Source organism: Chrysemys picta, chromosome 3 (assembly GCF_011386835.1).
Source record: "Chrysemys picta bellii isolate R12L10 chromosome 3, ASM1138683v2, whole genome shotgun sequence".
Lineage (NCBI taxonomy): Eukaryota > Metazoa > Chordata > Testudines > Emydidae > Chrysemys > Chrysemys picta.
The window spans coordinates 49,101,445-49,117,032 of record NC_088793.1 but is presented as its reverse complement, the minus strand read 5'-3'; the positions used below and the strand labels follow the sequence as shown (position 1 = coordinate 49,117,032).

The window sequence follows — 15,588 nt, the reverse complement described above, 5'->3', positions numbered from 1 at the left end:
TTTTAGCAAATAATAATTCTTGGCAAATTTTTTCTTCTTTTATGAATCGCATGTATGCTAAAAGTAAGGCTTCATTTCCTGGCAAAGTTGACTCATCAAGCTGTATAGAGAACTGGGATGTTTTTAAATACTCACATAATGAGTCTTCAACATCTTGAGCCATTTCATCAATTCTTCTTTGCACTGTATTATTGCTCAAAGAAATTTTCTTGGTAATATCAGACGCTGGCTTGTGCAGCATAGTGCGTAGTACCTCACTTATAGCCGGTAGAATTAGTTCTTCACCAATAGTATGCGGTTTTCCAGATTTAGCAATCAGTAACGAAATGTTGTAAGAAGCACGCAACCCATCCTCCTCATCTTTGGATGCTATTGAAAAGAGTTTTGCCAATGTCGGCTGTCTCAAAAAAATTTCTTTAAGTGCTTGAAAATAAGATAAATCCTTATCTTTCTTATCAGCATGAACTTTTGTCAAATGTTCTTGTAGTCTTGAAGGCTTCATAGCTTCATTTGATAAAACTTTTTGGCAAATCAGGCATATCGGTAATGTATTGTTTGTAGGCGACTGAATAAAGCCATAGTTCAAATATTCAATACTATATTGTCTACATTTTTTCTTGGGCTCAGTATCGTATTGTAAACAAGTCATTACACGCACATATTCCTGCCGATGCAAGCTGAACTTCCCGACAATGCGCGACACGCTCGCCTGCCAACACTTGCTTGTTAAGAGCTGTTGACGGACTTGACACCTGATCGGTTATAATTTGTGAATTTATTTGGAAAATAAAGTAATCACTACAACTTTAACTCTATGTTACACAACAGATGAAACATGTACGAACGGTTTTTCAAAATTTTCTTATATTCTCTTCTTTCTTTATGCTTCCACCGCGCCCTTATTTTTATTCAACGCCCCCCAATTGCACCCAAGGCTACTACTGCCCCCCGGATCATTCCAGCGTCCCCCAGGGGGCGGTATCGCCCACTTTGGGAACCTCTGTGTTAGATGTTGTACAAACACACATGAAGTTACTATCTCTGCCCTGAAGACTGTGTAGATGTGTAGCCAAAAGGAAGTTATTAGCCAACATGAGTTTCTGTACATCTTTTCAATAAATATTATCCTGTTTCTGAAAAAAATCTTCTGATGGGTAGTCAAGTATATGGAATAATTTGTGTTAATAATGTACAGCTATTTAGAATTCATGGACAGGTCTAATCTCATCTACATTTATTTAAAACCATGTCTGGTTATGGAACGCTTACAGCCCAGATCCAGCAGGTCTAATATGCTTTTGGAATACTGAAATATCTTGACAGAGCAATAGTTTGGAGAGAAAATGTGTATTACTCAACATGTGTAAAGGTGGTAGAATCAGGCCTTTATTATCTAGTGTAGCTTTCTATAATATTGTGTCATTGCTTTCTCCTGTAATTGGTACCAAAATTAGAACCTTGATGACTAGTCAAAGCCCACAATGTGTCATTATTAAATATATCCTGAAGATAATTCTGTTAGATGGAATCTATATTAGCTAAAACTAAACTAGAGTTTAAGTATAGTGTAAACCATAGAACAATTACAATTCTAAAGTTTGTTGGCCTGTTCACATGCTGATGTTACACAGGTGTAATTTCACTGATTACTGTGGAATTATTCCTGATCTACATTAGTGAAGGGGAGATCAGAATCATGTTCGTAGTGTTGAGCAGAATGCACTACCCTGATGCTGTGTTAGGAATTTCATAAAATCTGGATTTCCTTTGCTTTATCACTTCACCCTAGGCTTCCCATCATTATTTTTGGTTTCCAAAGACAACAACATAATGCTAAGGGAAGAGCTTAATATTCTTAGAATCAGTAGGTCTTCATTAATAACAATTTAGGAACTTATGTGAATGTGTTTGATTGGAAGAGGTTTTACCTATGTGTGTCTGTTATGTCCAGGACATCTCTCTACTTAGTTCCATTGCAGCATATTACGTTAAATATTGGACAAAATAATGAAGTCAGTGAGCCAAATTCACAATGGACTTACTCTGGATTTTTACTGGTGTAACTGAGAACAGGATTTGGTCTATTAAGGCTGCATAGGGAGTAACTGAGAGCAGAATTAGGCTGACTACACACGTGAGAGTTTTGTTTCCGGGATGAATTTGAGTATTCTTTCATTCGTTATAACACTTTGTGCTAACGACATGTAAAAAATGCATTCAGGTTGACCATCCTTAGTCACTTATAGTGGCCCTCCTTAAAGCCTGTGGAAGCCCAACAGCCATGTCTAAGAGCAGAAATTGGGACACAAAAACAATCATCTCCAGTGTCCCTCAGATCTGATCACTACAAGCTAGACAGGAACGTAAGATTTGCTATGCTGGATTGGACCATTTATCCATCATGTTTGGTGCCTTAGCTCTGACAGTAGTCAGTAGCTCATGCTTTGTTGAAAGGTGAAATGAACCTAGATAATTGTGCAGTATTTAGCTCTCTAGCAAATATTTTAAGTCCTGAAGCATGAGGTTACATTTACTCTGTTTTTAGCAAGCATAACTAAATGATAATATTGTAAAAGAAAATACTTTGCATGAAATTACAATTTTTGTTACCGCAAAGTGCTAGCCATGTAAACATGTCATGATAGATCTAAAAAACAGCTGGTTTATTTGAAACTGTGATCATGCCAAAGCCGGCCTGTACATTCTGTAATAGGAAATCTTATGGGTATTTCCTTCTCTGCATCATCAGGATTTTCACTCCCCCATTCCACCCTCGGTGGGCCAAAGGTGGGGACCTGACCCTGCCCACCTGCACATTTGCAAGTACTGGCAGGAAAATAGAGGGGGAGGCACTGAATTCTTTGTTTTAGTCTATATCCGCCAGAAGCATTAGCTTGCATGTTTCCAGGTTGTATCTTATTTCCTGGCTATGTTTCTTACCCAAATTAAAAGAGAAATGTTAAACCTTTAAAAAAAAAAAAAAAAAAAGTTTACATTTTTTTTTTTTTGGAATAGCCATTTAATGTATTTAAAACTTCTTGTTTTTTCTCTTAGGGAATTCCTGGAATCCCTGGAAGTCATGGAACAAAAGGACAAAAGGTATTCATAATAATTTAAGATACAATTAAAATCAATGCAAATTTAGTTTTTTTGGCCTGAATAAGGATTTGAGGGGAAATTTTCAAAAGCGTCATAAGGGATTCAGGAGTACAAATTCCATTGAAAAGCAATGGGGACGAGTTGGGAGGGTCCCAGAGCCCAGGCTGTAGCCTGAGCCTGAATATCTACACTGCAAGTTTATAGCCCGCAGGCCAAGCCTCACGCTCTCAAGTCAGCTGATACAGGCCAGCCGCGGGTATTTTATTGCCATGTAGATGTACCCTCAGAGAGAGAAAGGACTGGATGTTATGCTACGTGTTACAGATTTCAGGGCCCCTTCAGTCTCCAAAATACTACCCTGACCTGGGCCTTAGAGATGTTTTTCAGACTCCAAGTTTGTTTGATCTGAAATATGAGCCTTATGAACCGGGTTAAGCTGCCCCTGATCTGACCTCATCTGACTCCAAAGGGTAAGGGAGAGAGCCTGTCTGCCTCCTAGACCAATAACAAGGAACTCTGCTTGCCATGGTTGGTTTGGAGGCCTTCCTAAAGGGGATCTATTTTTTTCTTAGTTTGGTTTTGGCCTTCCCTGTCTTGGATCCTGTACAGGGACTCATGCTTCTCAATCTTTTATGCAACTGCAAATCTTTTGGTCTTTTTTCTTTCATTCTGTGATTAGAGCAATCAGTATGGCTAACATACAATTAATTGGATCTTCTAACACTTTGAAATCAATCCTGGTGAAACTAATCTGTAGAAGTAGGGTTTTGTAATCAAATTTCTTTTTTGCACCAATATTATATTTATGTGAGATGTTTTCAATTATAGGGTGAAATCGGACCTCCAGGGCAACCAGGAGCAAAAGGATCACCAGGGGCCGCTGTACGTTTTTTCATGTAATTTCCTAGGTTATTTAAAAAGAAAAATCAAATTCTGTTATGTGTAAGTGTAATGTCCTGCTTTGACTGCCATCATTAGCAAAGTTTGGCCCTGGACATTCAGCACTGCAGCATAGACCTCTTCCACTATAGCTAAAGAATGAACTAGAATAATTGGTAGCAAGCTATTTTCTGCTGTGGAGTGGCCTCTAGAAGATGCTGCATAATACAGTGAAACAATGGGTTATATCAGCATGATTGGCTCCATGTTACAGACAGCATAAGTTGTTACTGCACATAATTCTCTGTTACTCACACACTCACCCTGTTCCTAGGGCTCAGGCGTAACCCTTTTAATTTAGGCATCTAACTTTACCCCTCCGTGGGCTCCAGGCTCTACTCCTCCGAGCTCTGGGCTGTACTCCTCTGGGTTCCGGGTAAACATCCATTCCCAGAGGACTCAGGGTTTAATCTTTTGTGGGGTTATGGGGTCTTTTACCAGTGAAAAAGCCTAACACAATAATACCCTACTTAACTTCTATTTATTAATCAAACAGAATGCACATACTACACATAAAATGCTCACCACTCTCAATAAGACGGATGAACTTTTCTTGGTGGCCAGTCAGGATCAGGTCATCTGGGGGGCTCCAGTTTCTGCACGGTGTCATTGGCAGAGTGTTGCGGTCTGGCAATTCTGATCTTGGGACTGTGTCCTGGAACTGGTTCCCAAAGAACTTCTCTTTGGACCCCAGTTTATATAGTGAAATTTGAGTCCTGCTTAGCTGTACCTTAATCAATCATTTTACTAACTAATCCTAACCTATTGTGACAAAATTCTTTAACTAATTATACCCCAACATGTTAATTAATTTACACCTAGCAAAATTCATTATGTAACAGACAGAAACAATCAAAGAACCAGACAGAGATCATATAGACAGACTATAAGGAAAGGGGACCATAAAGATAAAACCACAACTACTGATAAGTGGTTTCTTGCCAGACAGAATGCTATCAAACTAAGTTTTCTTTAACCATCTTAAGTTCTGTTTCTCTATCTGGTGATAGTGGGTGCTATTAGGAGAGGATCTCCTTCTTAACAGCCCAATATTACATTGTTTTAATGTAATTTAGATGCAATGTGAGGATGTGACTTTCTGCTTCTTAGCTAATGGCTGCTGTTCTCCTAATATGGCTGCAGATAAAGGCCTTAGGCCTTTCAATATGGCTATAGGAAAAGCCTTCTCCTTACAAAGTGGGAGTGTGCTAATAACATTTGCACATACAAAGTTGGGAGATATTGCCAATATGGAGGAGGACCAGAATATCATACAAGAAGATCTGGATTACCTTGAAAACTGGAGTAAGAGAAATGGGATGAAATGTAATAGTGGAAAGTGCAAGGTCATGCATTTAGGGACCACCAACAATATGTTTTGGTATTAGCTGGGGATGTATCCGTTGGCAGTGATAGAAAGACCTGGTGTATTGGTCAATCACAAGACAACTATTAGCCACTAATATGATATGGCTGTGAAAAAGGCTAATGAAATCCTAGGATGCATCAGTTGAGGTATTTCCAGTAGCGATAGGAAGTGTTATATTATCATTATACAAAGCTCTAGTGAGACCTTACTTGGAATACTGTGTCCACTTCCGGTTGCCTGTGTTTAAAAAAAGATGAATTCAAATTGGAACAGATGTAGTGAAGGGCCATTAGGATGATCAGAAGAATGGAAAACATATCTTATAAGAGGAGACACAAGGAGCTTGGCTTGTTTAGCCTAACAAAGCGAAGGCAGAGGGGTGATATGATTACTCTCTATAAATATGTAAGAGGGATAAACACCAGGAGGGAGAGTAGTTATTTCAGTTAAGGGCCAGTCTTCGCACAAGAACAAATGAATATAAACTGACTGTCAACAAGTATAGGCTTGAAATTAGATGAAGGTTTCTAACCATCAGAGGAGTTAAGTTCTGAAACAGCCTTCCAAGGGGAGCAGTGGGTGCAAAAATACCTGTTTCAGGACTGAGCTTAAGCCTAACTTGATAAGTTTGTGGAGGGGATGGTATGATGAGATTGCCTATAATAGTATGAGGCCCATCTGTGACTGCTAATAGCAAATATCCTCAATGGCTGGAGATGGAACACTAGATGGAGAGGGCTCTGAGTTACTACACTGAATTCTTTCCCAGGTGTCTGGCTGGTTTGTCTTGCCCGCATGCTCAGGATCTAACTGATCACCATATTTGGAGTCAGGAAGGAATTTTTCCCCAGGTCAGATTGGCAGAGACCCTGGGGTTTTTTTGCCTTCCTCTGCAGCATGGGGCATAGATCACTTTCTGATCTACACTAGATCCACTAGACTAATGGATTCTCTGTAACCTGAAGTCTTTAAATAATGATTTGAGGACTTCAGTAACTCAGTCAGAGGTTATGGATCTATCAGAGGAGTGGGCGGGTAAGGTTCTATGGGCTGCGATGTGCAGGAGGTCAGACAATATGATCAGGATGATCTCATCTGGCCTTAAAGTCTGTGAGTCTATAACTGAGTACTTAGGTTTGTCAGTGTTTTGCTGAGAGACCATGGAGATTAAGTAGCTGAGCGCTAAATCTGGCACCTAAGAAATCTGAGTTCTGTTCCCAGTTTGTTATCTCTCAGGGTATTTTGATGGGTGACAACAGAAGGAGGTTCATCCATTTTGTCTGTACTGGCTGGAGGTTCTTTGTATGTGGCACACTTAAATAGGGTGATGCATGTGCAGTGCTAATAGAATGTTTAGAGTTTTTTAGGCAGAATGCCAAGGCCATACTGTCGTGAGCAAGACACTGATGGGAAATCCAATTTTGCATCTCTTTGATTTCAGGAGACTCTCTGCCGATGTCAGGTTTTTGCTGCAGATAAAAAAGTGCTAGAGCTCATTGAAAATAACAGTGTGAGGAATTTTTATAATGGAAAATGTTAGGCAACCTAGTAGCCTCTACCTCTTCCCCAGAAGTACATTATAAGAACCTTGGGGCAGGTACCTAGCTTTATTTTATAAGACAGGCAGTGTGGCCTCTTTGATAGAGCACTGGGCTAGGTTTCAGGAGACCTGCATTCTATTTTTGACTCTGCCATTGGCCTGCTGAGTGACCTTAGTCAAGTCATTTCCCTCCTCTGTGCCTCAGTTTCCATCTGTGAAATGGGGTAATGGTATTGAAATCCTTTGTAAAATGAACTGTGGATGAAAAGTGTTATGTAAGAGCTAGATATTATTTATATCACCTAGTGAATTTAGTTAACTACAAGGTTAGGCAGCAACTGAGCAGGAGTTTTGTGAATGCCAGTGATGCCTAAATATGGGATGTAGGCTCTTAAGTAATGTAGGTGCGTCTGAAAAAATTGCCCAATGTATTTATCCTCACAACACCCTTGAGAGGTAGGAAAATATTATTATCCTAATCGATAAATAGGGAACAGGGACAGAGACTAACAGCCTTGCACCAGGTCATGTAGAAACTCTGTGGCGTGGGAGAAACTTGAACCTCTATCTCCCATGTCCAGGCTAGTTGCCTAACCACTGGCTCAACCTTTTAGCCTCTGTTATACCCATATAAAATGCATATAGGCAAGACTCTTATTCAAGAAAGATCTACATCTTTTGTATGTGAACTCTAATCGTATTTCCTTACATTTAATACTATGTAACCCATTTATCTGAGATCTTTAAAATCATGAAGTAATCCTATTAGTGACTCCTACAAATGATTCCTTTTTCCAGAGTATATGGGAATAATTTTTAACAGATGGTAGCTTTCACTGATTGAAATCTGAGTTTACTGCAAGAAATAAAAATGTTGCTTCTTTCGTTTTTAATGGAAACAAGCCTGGTTGCTCTGGAGAATTCTTTCTCTTTGAATTAAAGCTTTGATTTGTTTTATGGCTTTTGTTCATTTAACTTATTTTCTATAAGACTCTGGCAATTGAGATCAGATGGTCTTACTAAATATAAATTCCCAGATCTGTGGATGCTTTCTTCTTATACATGTGAGCATCATATAATTCTGCTTTTAAATGTTTTTTAACTGAAAATAGAAACATTTCAATTTTATAATAAAAATAACTTGGGTTTCTAGGCCTATTTTTATTCTGAAATATATTGGCTTTTTATGCAGGAGTTTACTTTATTACTTGTATTAGGCAGTGATTAAGTTAGATCAGAACTATAGAAGTCAAGAACTTAATGTGAAAGCAGCCTCCGTGGTTCCATCCTAACCAATACTGAACTTTTTAATGGTTACAGATTTGTATTTGTAGAATCAGCACAAACTTCAATTTTTGGTCCCACATGTAGTAATCCCTCAAACAAACTGTCTATTTTCATGCTTGGGATTTCTTGATTAAAATATGTTATCAGTTAAAATGAATCATTGAGATTCTGTTCTCTGCCTCTCAGAAGTGCAGCACACAAATTCACAGGCCATGAGGTAGGAAGGATAAGGGAGGTTTAAGCTACCTTTGTGCCCTACCTATTCAGTACATGCAATCCCACCACTGGCACAATCCTTTCACTAGAGCTTGTAAGGGGCCTTGTGTGTACAACACCTGCACTGGAGGAATTCACCTAAGTTCACATAAGGAACTTTTACAGCCCTTTTGCATTGTTGTGGGAAGAAGAGTATCTCTCAAAGTATTTCCAGTTATTTCTTGTCAGGTGTTTAGATCACAGTTGAAAGAAATGTTATCTGCATAGGAACAGAGTGGTCTCAGGCATTCAAAGCACTTTCACTTTACCTTTTTACCACGTTCTTAGTACAAGCATAATCTACTCCAAGGTAGTACCTACATACTCTCCTTCCCACCAGTGTCTCTAATATTCTTTTATTGCCCTTTAGTAGAAATAGAACATTTCTACCATCTCTTTCTTTCTGAGATGAGGTGACCAAAATTGAACAATTGTTAAAGGGGGGAAGGCTTTATCAACAATTTTAATAGAGGTATGTGTTTGCGTGATTCCTCATTTACTTGTTATTTCAAAATAATATTTTATTGCTTTTTGTCTGCCATTGCTCATTAATAAGCTGTTTACTATGACATCTAGATCATGGAACTAATCAATGAGTATAAATGGTATTGAGTAGTTTAAACAGCACAGGTCTTATTATTGGTATTACCATATTGCCTGGAAACCACAGTCATGGACCAGGACCCTCTGGCACTAGGATCTATACAAACACAAAACAAAAGAGCTTTCAATCTAAGCATAAGACAAGACAACACATGGACACAGATAGATAGACAGGGGACTACAAGGAAACAATGAGGCCATATTGGTCTGTGTGATAGGCTGTGGTCTCTGCACATGAGCAATTCAACATTTGTCAAGCTTTTTTGTAGGTATCAGAGCAAATGAGAATTTTGAGGAGGGTTTTGAAGGAGGATAATGAGGTAGTTTTGTGGGAGTTTATGAGAGCTCCTCCCAAGCATTGGGGGTGGGGGGAGTACAGGAGAAGAAGATTTAACAAGTGACAGTGCAGGCTGGTATCATGGGCTAAGCGGAGGAAAATCAATATCTCAATAGCGAAGAAGAGATGATATGTAGAGTGGGATAGATCATGAAGGGCCTTAAAAGTGAAGACAAGTAGTTTATGTTTGATGCAGTGGAGAAGGGAAAGCCAGCAGAGGGCTGCAAACAGATGGGGGATATATTTTCAAAGTGATGGGCTAGGAAAATCATCTTTGCAGCAGCATTCTCAATGGATACAAGCAGAGCAAGATTGCATTCATTAAAGTCATAGAGAAGTATGAGGCAGTAATTGAGACACAAGATAATGAGAGCATGGACGAGATATTTAGCTGTGGGGATGGATAGGAAAGGCCACATCTTAGAGATGGTATGCAGAAAGAATCAACCAGATTTTCATATAGCCTGGATGTGAGGACAGAGAGAGGTCTGAGTCAAAGGTGATACCCAAGGTATGGGCCTGAGTGATAGACAGGATGGTGGTGTTGTTCACAGTGGCTGAGAAAAGAGATAGCAGGATGGCTTCTCGGCAGGGGTTGATGGGGGGAATTAGAAGTGCTGTTTTAGCCATGTTTAGCTTGAGTTGATGGCTAGCAGGGTAGCACAGCCTGAGTGGCCCTTGTGGAAATCAGCTTGATTTCAAGCATTTTTGGCTTTAAGGGAAAGGGTGTGGAGCCATGGCAGTGATGTTACCAGCTGGGTGGGTGATTGATTTTTTTTAATTCACCCAGAGAACTGAGCAATCAGAAAAAATATTCGGATTGGCTTCAGAAATGTTTGAAACTTGTCAGCAAATCAGAAAAATCCACTTTGTATGAAAGTCTAACCTGTATAACCTTTAGCCCAGTGATTAGGGTATTTGCCTGCAATGTGGGAGACCCATATTGGAATCCTCTTTCTGGGCCAGGGACTTAAACTCAGATCTTCCCCTCAAATCTGACCACTCTCAACACCAGATTATAGATGATTCTGGCATAGATTGTTCTCAATCGTTACTTAACGAATCACTGAGCCAAAGAAAGAACCTGAGCAAGAGAATAACTCTGTAGCTTGGTAATTAAGGCACGCACTAGAGAACTAGCCGGAGTTGCAGATTCAAATCCTTCCACTGGGTTTGCTGCATCCCTAACAACCTTTGGGCTAAAGTTTCTAAGGACACATGTACTTTTCTGAAACTGGCCAAAACGAATTGCGTCAAATTTGTTAATAGTTTTGGGTCAACTAAAACAACATTTTTCAGAGAATAAACTATTCATCCCCAAAAATTTCGCCCCACTCTAGCCATGCCCTGGTTTGAGGGGTGAGCAGGCAACAAGGCCACACCAGATCAGGGGTCCTGACTCTTGTGCCTGCCCTTTGTGAAACTTTCCCACTTACATGCTGTCTCACACTGCAGGTTATTTACCACTGATATAGGTATGAGTGGGTTGCATGACTATAGGATGCAGGGGGGATGTGAAGGAACATGTGCTACACTGGGTTTCCTTATGTTTGTATATACACCCAGTCTACTTGGTTTGTGTTCTTGGTTTCTGAGTTTGCATCACTTGTTCCGTTTTGGAGTTTCTGGATGGGTTCCTTTGTAGTCACATTGTCACAGCTTCTAGGTCTGCAGAATTGAGGAGTTTATTTTTTCAGTAACTCACCTACCATACTTTGTTCATATTTTCTTTGGAACACATAGACGAATGTCATCTGGTCCCGGTTATCTGCTGGAATATAATTTCCTGAGGTCTTCAATCAATTTGATTTATCACATCTCCTATCACGTGATTAAAAAATAAGTCATTGATGCATGGAAGATTTGAATGTTTTGAGTAACATAGGGAAATTCAACCAAAAAAGTAGAGTGGACTTTTCCTTGTATTAGTCACACTAAATATGTTTGTTCCAGAGGGGGTGGGAAACAGATGGAAAGCTAGTTGATAGTTTATACTTAATACACTGGGGAAACTATTCAGTAACAAGTTCTTCTTAAGTAACAATTATCCCAATTACACTGCCAACATCAACAATGTATTAATTTATCTGCCACATAAATATAGTCAGCCCTGGAAAAATAGGGGAGTAACATTAAAATTTTAGGACATAGTCTCCTCTTTTAATTTTATATGCCATAATCTTTGGATTTGTCCAGTTAAACTTTCCCCACATTGCATCAGAAAATTGTTTCATTTGCAGAACATCAGTTCTATATAAGACCATGTTCTTATAATTTTTGTGCATGACATAGATAAAACTTGGTTTCCTGATTTAAATCACAAGACTGGAAGTCAGGACACCTGGGATTTATTCCTCTCTCTGCTGCAGACTTTCTCTGTGACCTTGAATAACCTCACTTCAACCTTGCCATCTCTAAAGCAGTGTATAGATATTAATATGTATATATTAAAGAATCCTACCAAAACCTTACATTGCATACACAATTTCCAGACTGAGAAGTGGATGAGAAAGAAAATGAACCACTTTCAATCTGAGGAGCTCAAAGTGCTTTAGCAACGTTAACAAATTAACCATCTGAATAGCCCTGTGAAATAGGCAAGTATTATATATCATAGGATTGCTCAGAGGATTAATTTATTAATGTTGGTAAAGCACTTTAAGCTCCTCAAATTGAAAGTGCTACATACATTAGAGAACACTATCAAGTCAGTAGTGATTAGTCACTACTGTGCAGTGACCACCCCATAAATCCTAGTCCAACTATGGGGAAAATTAAGAACAGGAGTACTTGTGGCACCTTAGAGACTAACAAGCATAAGCTTTCGTGGACTACAGCCCACTTCTTCGGATGTGGTATTTCAGTTAAAAATCTGTGGGACCTGTTGATAAATATTGACTTCCTCATGGTGACCACTGTCAGCACAAAGTATTGTTGCTATAAATTATGCAAAAATTAGTTTAAATATCACATGTAGGTCCATTCTGAATAGGTTTCTAAATCTTGCCACAAGTCTAAATTGCCTTTAATTGATAACAGTGACAGCTTAGTTTACATTTTACTGAAGATGCATTATAATGTTTGACTCAAAGGTAGCACTATCATATTTTCCAGCTATTTGACCATTTCCATGTATTGATATGCTTGGATGACAAAAAGTATCTCATTAAGGAGACTTTCCTTTATTAACTCTTATTTCCAAGTATATATATATATATATAATAATAATACAATTGTGATTGATACCTGCAGTTCTGGAGTCAAAATGAAAGTGAGAAGTTGTGAGAAAAACATATATTAACACTTGATGTGAAAAGTACTGTAAATGGGAATTCCCTCTTGGAAAACATGATTTAAAAATATGATTTATCTTTTCCAAAATACACTTGGGAATAACTTTATATAGATAAAAGAGAAGCCCAGGCAGGGGCTTAGCAACTATTAATTTTTAGGTTTCAGTGGAACAAATGTAGTTGTGGATTTCATTATTCACGCATCTCTGTCACTGGTATCTGGCAAAAGAGAGGGGCATTCTTTTATAGGCTCTACTTGAGCTTGTATGCTGAAAGTGCTGTATTTTAAAATGATTGAAGTTGTTGAGTTGTTAGTAAATGCTCCAATCCTGAAGTCTGCCAGTGGTTATATGGCTCAGTGATTAACTTTTCCCTCCCCAAATCCCCCAGTTAATGGGAGAGGAGGGTAGACACATTTACGGGGGCAACTGGGGAAGGCCACATCCTGTTTTCTGATGATCAGGAAGTGAAAGGAACACCCTCCATTCCCAGTTCTGTTTGGGTTTTTAAAAACTTGTACTGGAGGCTGAGCAAAATCTTCCATCTCATCATCTGCAGTTGTGGAGTAGATGACCTCTCGAGGTCCCTTCCAGTCCTATGATTCTATGATTACTCCACTCACTGGACAATTAAGCCTTATATAGAACGTTCGGACAATGCTAAAAATCAGACCACAGGAAGTAGGCTGCTGATTTTATGAGGTGTCCTCCCATGAGCAAATTTAGAATTTATCGTCACAATTCTTTTTTTATTGAAACTTGCATGTCAGATGCACCTTTCCCCTGAACAGGTTATTCCACATTCTAGAAGGCCCCGGGTGTATAGTGTTTGGATCAGGACTTTAGTGAGTTATAAAAGATGACATTCTCTATCTCTGTATTGTGTCATAATCATATGGTGAATTCATCTTAGAGTACTTAAGGACCTAGCTGAAGCAATCTTGGAACCATTAGCAATTATTTTCAAGAACTCATGGAGGATGGGTGAGGACCCAGAAGACGGGAGAAGGGCAAACATAGTACTTTTCTTTAAAAAGGGGAACAAAGAGGAGCCAGGGAATTATATACCTATCAGACTAGCTTTGATAGCTGGAAAGATACTGGAACAAACTATTAAACAACTTGTAAGCACTTACAGAATAATAGCCTGATAAGGAATAGCCAGCATGAATTTGCAGATGACACCAAGCTGTAAGAAGTTGCAAGCACTTCGGAAGATTAGAATTCAAAAGGACCTTGACAAACTAGAGAATTGGTCTGAAACCAACAAGATGAAATCCAATAAGGACTACACTTAAGAAGGAAAAATCAAATGCAGAACTATAAAATAGGGAATAACTGGCTAGACAGTAGCTCTGCAGAAGAGGATCTGTGGGTTATAGTAGATCTCAAATTGAATATGAGCCAACAGTGTGATGCAGTTGCTGAAAAGGTTAACATATTTCTAGGTATATTAACAAGAATGTTAATTAAGGGAGGTAATTGCTACACTCTACTCAGTACTGATGAGGCCTCACCTAGAGTATTGTGTCCAGTTTTGGCTGCCACACTTTAAGATGGGAGAGTCCAGAGAACAACAAAAATGATAAAACCTGACCTATGAGGATAGGTATGTGTAGTCTTCAGCAAATAAGAGTGAGGGTGGGGGACCTGATAAGTCTTCAGATATGTTAAGACAGTGATCTGTTATTTTCCATGTCCACTGAAGGTAGGACAAGAAGTAATGGGTTTGATCTGCAGCAAGGGAGATATTAGATTTTCCTACTACCTAACTAAAAAGGATAAAGATAGTTAAGTACTGGAATCATTACCAAGAGGTTGTGAAATCCCCATCATTAGAGATTTTTATGAACAGGTTAGACTAACACTTGTCCGGGATGGTCTAGGTATACTTGGTTCTGTCTTAGCATAGAGGGATGGATTAGATAACCTCTTGAGGTCTCTTCCAGACGTATTTATTTACGATTCTGTGATAAATGTAATAAGCAATAAAACTGGGCCAGCTGTCTCTCCCTTAGCTAATTTTAGAAATGTCATATTTTCTTTTTAAATAAATAGGGAGTGATGGGACCTGTGGGATCATCTGGCCGACCTGGAACATCTGGGTCTAAGGTAAGGTCATTTACTCTATTTTACTTTGAATGGGACAAATGATGTCAGGAGTATTCATTGCCCTATGGATCATTATAACAAAGTTATAGTACTGTGTCATGTGCTTGTTTATTTTAATATAAAAACACTGAAAATATAACTATAATTTCCCATATATAACTTGTATGTGATAGTCCAATTTCTAAACAAAAGAAAGTCTTGGTAAGATGTAGCAACCATTATCTGTCATGTTATGAGGCATTGGAACTTCTTCAGAAACAGTTTGTGGTACTTTGTTTGAGCCTTGGAATCTTGAAAAATGTTCCTCAATACTAGGGGCCAAATAATACTTAGTATAAACCAGAACTTTCAGCCTGTTTTCCAATTATTTATATTTTAATCGTGTTAAAGTGATGTGCTGCTCTTTCCCTCTAATATTGAGCCAAATTTATTTCAGATGTAACTTTATTGATTGCATTAGAGTTATAGCAGGAATGAATTTGACCCATGTACTTTTGTAAATCCAGATCTGACTGTTAGGATAACCTTTAGATTTAACATGAGTGGAGTTTTGGCTGAGTGAGCAGTACATGATATGGCCCTCAAAACTTTTAGAAGTTGAGTCTTAATTCTTCTAGTCTTTGTGTCTCTATCCATATATACATGCTTTCAGTTGTATAAATCATGCTTAGAAGCATATAAATATTATTGTAAGTCTTACGTTGCAGGTGGATTTTCAAAAGTGCTCAAAATTGGCATGACTCTGCTCCCATTGA

The 15,588-nt window shown here is 38.7% G+C and overlaps 1 protein-coding gene across 2 annotated transcripts in view; it reads left to right on the top strand.

Moving 5' to 3' along the window:
- The window catches only part of COL21A1 (collagen type XXI alpha 1 chain), a 197,591-nt gene that overhangs the window by 146,753 nt on the left and 35,250 nt on the right, over positions 1-15,588 (top strand). For both annotated transcript variants that reach the window (XM_005300199.5, XM_024101575.3), the window contains 3 exons: positions 3,055-3,099; positions 3,928-3,981; positions 14,780-14,833. In XM_005300199.5, coding sequence (XP_005300256.2) covers positions 3,055-3,099; positions 3,928-3,981; positions 14,780-14,833 — 153 coding nt within the window. The remainder of the gene's footprint in view (positions 1-3,054; positions 3,100-3,927; positions 3,982-14,779; positions 14,834-15,588) is intronic.